Source organism: Portunus trituberculatus, chromosome 34, assembly GCF_017591435.1.
Source record: "Portunus trituberculatus isolate SZX2019 chromosome 34, ASM1759143v1, whole genome shotgun sequence".
Taxonomy (NCBI): Eukaryota; Metazoa; Arthropoda; class Malacostraca; order Decapoda; family Portunidae; genus Portunus; species Portunus trituberculatus.
In genome coordinates this window covers 1,155,001-1,162,500 of record NC_059288.1, presented here as the reverse complement: position 1 = coordinate 1,162,500, position 7,500 = coordinate 1,155,001, and the positions used below count along the sequence as shown (strand labels likewise).

At 43.7% G+C, this 7,500-nt stretch overlaps 2 protein-coding genes across 4 annotated transcripts in view; both read left to right on the top strand.

Moving 5' to 3' along the window:
* Positions 1–2,941, top strand: part of LOC123512542 (mucin-5AC-like) — a 4,264-nt gene extending 1,323 nt beyond the window's left edge. The window contains exon 2 of the mRNA XM_045268969.1: positions 1–2,941. This exon is cut by the window's left edge and continues 988 nt beyond it. Coding sequence (XP_045124904.1) covers positions 1–1,808 — 1,808 coding nt within the window. The 3' untranslated portion in view covers positions 1,809–2,941.
* Positions 2,942–3,050: 109 nt separating this feature from the next.
* LOC123512829 (probable E3 SUMO-protein ligase RNF212) overlaps positions 3,051–7,500 on the top strand; it is a 9,754-nt gene continuing 5,304 nt past the window's right edge. Inside the window, exons 1-4 of one of the 3 annotated variants that reach the window (XM_045269437.1) lie at positions 3,051–3,461; positions 5,272–5,398; positions 6,226–6,290; positions 7,460–7,500. The exon at positions 7,460–7,500 is cut by the window's right edge and continues 91 nt beyond it. In XM_045269437.1, coding sequence (XP_045125372.1) covers positions 5,287–5,398; positions 6,226–6,290; positions 7,460–7,500 — 218 coding nt within the window. In that variant the 5' untranslated portion in view covers positions 3,051–3,461; positions 5,272–5,286. Of the gene's footprint in view, positions 3,462–5,245; positions 5,399–6,225; positions 6,291–7,459 lie in introns of all 3 variants that reach the window. The other 2 variants (XM_045269436.1, XM_045269435.1) reach the window with 2 other exon arrangements.

Below are 7,500 nucleotides of genomic sequence, written 5' to 3'. Positions count from 1 at the left end.
GCACCCACACGTCCACTCGCGTCTCCACCAGCTCCGTTGTCCGTGCCATCCCCAACCACGCTTCCACCCACACCTCATCGCCGGGCGTGGTTCGCGCCGTCTCCACACGCCTCCCCTCTCAGAGTGTGGTCCGTGGCAACCCTACCACCTCTCCCACCCGCACCCCAGCACAGGCCATGGTCCGTGGCACTCCTTTCCAAACACCGGCACGCTCCAGTACTTTCATTCCTGACTTTATCGTTCCCTCGCCATCAGAATCTACGCAAAACGCCGTCCGTAGGAGCAGTCAGGGCGTGCAACGACCAGTGCGCCACACAGGGCCCGTGCAGGAGGCGGCAGCAGTGCCCGAGGAGGATGGTGAGGTGATTGTGGTGCGGGACGAGACGGGCGCCATGCATGTGGTCACTATCCAAGATATTGTCTCCTCGCTGGCGTCCCTCAATCCCACAGAGGCCAAGGGGCTGCTCTTTGGAAAGACCCCAGCCGCGCCCCCTGCCGCTACGCCCTTCGCAAGCCACAACCTCTTGCAGAATACTGGACACGCTGTCAGTGGTGTGACCGCGGGCCACGATCCCCAGAGGGTCACGCTGGGATCCCTGGGCGTGCAGGTGGGCGGGCCGGTAGTGAAGACTGACTCGGCGGGCACTGTGCACGCGTTGCCCCAGCGAGGTGGTCTCTTCACTATCCAGGACATCATAGCGGCGGCAGAGGCGGAGGAGGGTCCCCAGGTGCCCCGCCCCGCCACGCCCAGCCAGCTTGTCCAGGTGTACCCAAACAGACACCACAATGTTCTGGCCCCAAAAACCACCACCCCGCCCTCGCTGATGGACGCCCTGCGCCAGCAGGACCTACCGGAGCCGCTCGTGCAGTATCTCGCCGCCCCGTCAGTGACCCAGCCCGTCACGAAGGCAACCCCCGCACCACAGCCTGCACCACAGGGCCTCGGGGCTACTATCAGCGGCCTCTTCTCTCGGATTGTCGGAGGCCAACAGCAGCAACAACAACAGCCCCAGCAACAGCTGGCGCAGCAGAGTCAGGCCGTGGTGAACCACGCAGGTCTGGCGCTGCCCACACCCATCCACTTCCGGGAAGGCGCCAAACAATCCACCAACACCGTGCAGGGTCCGACCAAGCCCGCCCAAGATGACTTCCTCCCACCCGCCCTCAGCCACCTTTCCCAGGCGGTGCAGGACGCCCTGCGCAGGCAAGCTGACGACGTGCCCAACTTTGTGCCGGCGAGCGCCCAGCCTCAGGCAGCCGCCAGAGCAGATACCGGCCCCGTGGAGTTTGTATCTGCGGAGGAGGAGGACGAACCACTACATACCGCCCCCCAGGAGCAGGTCCCTGTCATCCTGCCCCCCAATGTCCTGGAGAAGGTGCCCCCGCCAGTCCTTCGTAGGGTTACCAAGCAGTACCTGGAGTCCCAGGTGGGCGGCCAGACCACCGCCGAGGAACGCATTTCCAAGAAGAGGAAGAAGAAGCCACACTACCAGTACGTTGAGTTGCACCAGCCCGTGCTTCACTCCTTTCCTCCACCTATCCCAGCCTACCCGCCTCCCGTCCCTGCCCACCCGGCGCCCGTATACCCGCACCTGGGCTACCCAGACCACCACCACCAAGGTTATGGGGAGGACGATCACTCAGGCTACGGCGACGCCTTCCCTATGTTGGATATCTTCCTGCTGGCAGATGTGACCAAGGTGAAGAAAGTCGGGGACTCAAATCTGTCAGTCAAGGCTCCCAAGATTGGCGATCCTTCCTATTTCGTGGACACGCGGCCCCATCACGGCTATCATGGGCACCACTAGCTGCAACACGCTAGAGCAAGTGCCTGCCCGTCACACTGTCAGTGTCAGCACCAGACAACGCATGCACTACCTCAAGGCGTGCGTCTTGTCAACTACTATTAGACACTTTATGCTTATACTGTGGTCATTATACTTACATGGACTTACATGAACATGGACTCTCCTGGAAGAGGCCCTGATGGCCCTGTGGCTCCAGTGCGGTGCCCTCATGTACTACTTTCTTGGCTGCGTGTGGTCGATGTTTGGGCACGATGGTTATATTTCTGTTCTTGTTTTGCCCAATATTTATCTAATTTAGATTCAAAAATAGCTACTGAGTCAACATTCACAACCAACTCTAGCAGATCATTCCAGTTGTTGACCACTCGGTGGGAGAAGGAAAACTTTCTAGTGTTAAGCCGGGCTCTGCATGGACTTGAATAATTTCTTCGAACTCTCACCCCGAGTGATGGTGTCTTCACGCATCCTAAATAGTCTCTTGGTGCATTCACTGTCATATTTTCAACATAAAGTCTTGTATGTCTCAATTAGGTCTCCTCGAGATCTTCTAAATACCAGTGTTGGTAAATTTAGTGTCCTCAATCTACCCTCGTAAGACATGGTTTTAGGCGAGGCACCAACTTTATTGCTGTACATTCTCAACTGCCTCGAAATCTTTTACCAGATGGGGACACCACACCTGGCTTGCATACTCAATAAGTGGTCTCACTAAAGCTGTATACAATTAATTATCTAAATATTTCTGGCTCAAGATGTATAAATGTCATTCTTATGAGTCCCACAATTTTGTTGGCGTTATTGATCTTTTCAGCCAGATGGTAGGAAAATGTCAATGACCACACCAATGTCCTTCTCTGCATCAGTTCTTTCAATATTCTTATACATACTATATTCATTATACACGAGGTTATATCTTCGCTGTACATTTCCCTTGCGTGTTCTTTACAATGGATTGCTGAGTCTGTAAGCTCGAGTGTTCCTTGTGTCTACTTCTTCAGTCTACGAAACCTTGTTGTAAAGATAGAACATTACTCTTACAGGATTTCTATTGAAGACAAATGCTGTGATGTTGAAAAGATATGCATGTATGTAGGCATGTATGATAGATATTTTTTAATAAAATGCTGTATTTTCATTGTATTTTCATCATATTCATAAGTAATCAATATTCTATTCATGGATGTACTTTCTGAATCAAGAAAGTAACGCACGAGTCATTAAACTCAATGTATATAGAACGAAATACTGCCTTATCACGAAGAGAAAACTGTTTGTCCAGCAGTCTCTAGGCATGACGGGCGAAGGTACCAACTATAATGACAACTCTCACTAATATATCTCTACACACAACAAGATTACACCTTTTTAATGTCACTACATAAATATTATTACAGATACAAATATATTTTATACTATGTCATGACACTTAATAGGAAATACAAACACAACAGAGACGCATCATCAGTTATGAGGGTTGGCAGCCGTGACGTCAACACTGCCATGTGAAAAACTCGGAGGCGCGAAAAGTGAATGTTGCCAGAAAGCCCAGTCACCGTGCCACTGATGGAAGCTGTGATGGATGTGCAACCAGTCCACATGTGCTGCCAATGACTCAGCATAACGTTCCCTCGCACCTGCTGCTGAGAAAACAAGGTAAGGGCGTTCCCATTAATGTGCGTGAAGTTATGTGTTTTATGGCCAATAACCATGCAGTCTGTCAGCGCAGGTGTTGTAAGTGAATTTGTTGTTTTGTTGTTACTTTTCTATACAATTCAGTCAGCGTATGTCTGCTTATCCCAGTATATCAAATTTAATCATGTATCTTTCTCCATACCTGCCTCTTAGTCAATTAGTTAATGAATCTGTCTGTATGAATCAGTACTCGTTGAACTCTCCCTTCAGCCATGTTTTTTTTTTTTTTTTTTCCTTTAATCGGTCAACTTGCAGTTTCACCCAACCATGGAATTTGGTATGTGGTTTATGTTTTTCTGGTATTGATTGATGATATATGGTATTTCCGTCGTAAATTAAGATTTTTCAAAATTATAACTTATTTCTAACTCCAACTTATGCCTACTTCTCATTCCCAACGATCTTGTGGAATATGTGGGAAATCAGGGGTTTTGGTTGGTTGAGCATTAATTCCAGTAATGTACGGTGCAAAAATTGTAGTAAATAAAAAAATAAAAAAAACTCAAAATACTTTGATGGCGTGGGCGGGGATGGTTTTCTTACCTTTTCCCCGTTAAGTATCCCCTGAGTTATAACACCATCTACCCAAACTCCCAGTAATCTGATATCGAACAGAATGTTAATTTAGTGACTGTCACTAACTCAATATGTAATGGTGCTGCAAAGGATTTTATTAGATCAACCATCTAAGTACCCCTGGAATGTTGGTCTATAGTGACTAACACACTAACTCAATATGCAGTGGAACTACAAAGGATATTATTAGATCAGCCACCTAATTACCCATAGCTGGAAATCTTGTGAACCGCTGGGGTTCGCAAACCCAGGTTGAGAACTCCAACTCCTGATACCACGTAGCGTTGTCAACGCTACGCTTCCGGCTGTATCCGTCACACAATGGCCACAAAGGATATTCTAAACAAAATCCAAACTTAAAACCTAACCTAACATAAGGCTAGAGGAGATTAGGATAGGTAAGGTTTTAAGGTTTGTTTAATATCCCTTGTGGCCCGTGGTGAAACGGGTACAGTCCGAAGCATAGCCTTAGCAATGCTGCTCCACTTAAACAAACCATCATCTCTGGGGCCTGGGCCGCGCGTCCACTCGCCGCGCCGCCATCAAAGTTTTTTTTTTTTTTTATGTGATTTTGTTGATTTCAACATTTAATGCAACTTGCATTATTCAAATTAATGTGCCCCCACCCAAAAACCTCGATTTCCCAGATGTCCCCTTAGATCGTTGTGAATGAATAAAGAATAAATAAATAAATAATAATAATAATAATAATAATAATAATAATAATAATAATAATAATGATAATACAAAATTTGAAAAGTCATAATTTTGAAAAATATTCGTCTGCGACGGAAAAAAGCACATACCATCAATTGTTTCACTATATTTCTCACTGGAAAAAAATAAGCCATATGCCAGATTCCATGGTTGGGTGAAACTGCAAATTGATCCTTTAAATGTTTCTCTCTCTCTCTCTCTCTCTCTCTCTCTCTCTCTCTCTCTCTCTATATATATATATATATATATATATATATATATATATATATATATATATATATATATATATATATATATATATATATATATATATATATAACTAGATAGATAAATAAATAGGTATAATTCTCTCTCTCTCTCTGAAAGCTTGTAATACTTTAATACTGGACTAAGCACCTCAACAAAGCATTAACGCCATTCATCATTATTCTCATCAACATCACTTTTCCCAGATCTGGTTTTCTTTTACCACAAGAAGGGAACTGCTGCAGGGATGGACTGGATCAACTGTAACCTCTGTTGCCGCCAGCCGGGAGATGACAGGGAGAGGACCTTCACACTCAGCAGTTGTGGCCACATCTTCTGTGACCTGTGTCTGGCTAGGGGTATGTTAGATTAGGGTAGGGTTGATTAGGTTAGTTAGGTTATGATTGGTTAGGCCAGGGTAGGTCAGGTTTAGGTGTAGTAGAGTAGGTTAGGTTATTGTTGGCTGATTAGAGTGCTAGATGTGACTTTTACTTGGATGAAGCAGCATGTCACTTTTCTATGTGCATAAATTATTGTTTTATATTTGTTTCCTGTGCATAAAATAAGGGACGTGCTTTTCTCTTCACTTTCTTAATATGCTTTTCTTCTCAGTTTTCATTCACCTTTCTTTTTTTTAGTTCTTTTCTTAACCACTTTCTTCTACTTTTCTTGTCATCTTCCTTTTTGCCACTGCATCTTGTGTTTCCAAAGTGTCCTTTCATAAATCCAACTATACATGCAAGCAGGTAAAATTTTGTACTGTGGTCATTTCATTGATTTGCTATATGAAGTGACTTAATTACTTTATTTACTGTCCACTTATTTGTAGCCTATCCTTTCAATATTTACATACTCCAAAATTATCCTCATCTCACATATCCTGCATTGTTCAACCATTTAACTATGTTATTCTCCTGTATTCACTGTATCTACTACTAATATACACTGTCACTTTCTATTACATCTTTCCAAAAATTCTGAACAGTCAATAAGCTGCAGTAACATCTTCAGTATTCTACAGAGCACTTGCCTGGGAACCATTTCTCTGGGAACTTCATATTTCACATACACACACACACACACACACACACACACACACATCATAAAACTATCCTTGGTTATAGTTTGATGTAATTTTTCATGTTAATTGACTTAAAGACCTTGATTCATGCATTGCTTTGAACAGTGGAATCTCGAGAGAAGTGTGCTGTGTGTTCCTCCACATGCCAGATGATGCAGCTCTCTTCAAAGGTAATGGTGAAGCAAAGTTCCTCTAGTACAGTCTAAATCAGAAGTCTCCTTTTTATTTAAGAGGGGAAATCTGGACAAGGACAAAAACTGTTAAATAAACAGGGCCACTTAAATGCCAGTCCTTGAGCAAGTTTGAGAGTTAACCAAAAGAAAGGGATAAATGTCTTAAAACCTCCCTTTGAAATGGGTTCAGATCATAGTTAGATGGAAATACAGAAGCAGGTAGGGAGTCTGTAAGTGCCTCACAATCTTTTCCAATAAACTGAATCTTTTCCTGTTCTATTGGGACAAACTACAAACAAAGTTGAATAGACTGTACCAAGATCCACACTGTTGTCTTGTCTCATCTATGTTACCTCTTTCACGCACTAAAATCAATGCATGGAATCTTTTCAAACATCCACAAGAAAGAAGGGTATAGAAAAAAATATATTCTGCAATGTCTAGCCAATACAATGCTTGGAGTTGGCTGTAGAACAAGGAGAGGTGTCATATTGGCTAGTAATAAAAAGAAGGTATGCCAAATAGTAGTGAAAGAGTTAAGCATTCAGTACTAAAGTTTTCTGGCTTTCAAGGATGTCCTAATGATTCTAATGATAATTTAATAGGAATCCTGCATCATTGTTTGAAAAGATACAATTGAGAACTTGACAAATCAACTCTTGGTCTTTGAAAACAGTCCTCATGAATGACCATTGCTTCAAAATACAGACGTTCATCCATCTGGTGCCTTAGCGTGTTTGGTGTATTATTTCATACAGTCAACAAGTCAGTCACACTCACCTCATGCTGATAAAGGGATGTAGTATATTTTTTGACAATCAACCTTTTATCTCAGCAGCCACTTATTTGCTCAGTCATTCATTTGGTAAGTCTGTCAATTAATCAGTCAAAATTATTAAAAAAGATATGCATTTCTTGACGAATAGCTATTAGGTCAGGTAGTTTATCTGTCCATCAGTAAGTCAATTCATTCATTAAGTCAAGTCACCTACCTACAGTGATAAAGAAAGATACACATTTCTTGAAGATCAGTTATATCAGTCATTCAGTTAATACATTTATCACACAATCATAGAAACAAATACAGTATTCCATAAAGCAATCAGCTCTTTATCCATTCAATCCATCAGCCACACTTCCACTCTGCCTCCCTTTCACTCACACAGATGAAACCAGATGCCGAGATGTTTTTCCAGGAACCAGCAAC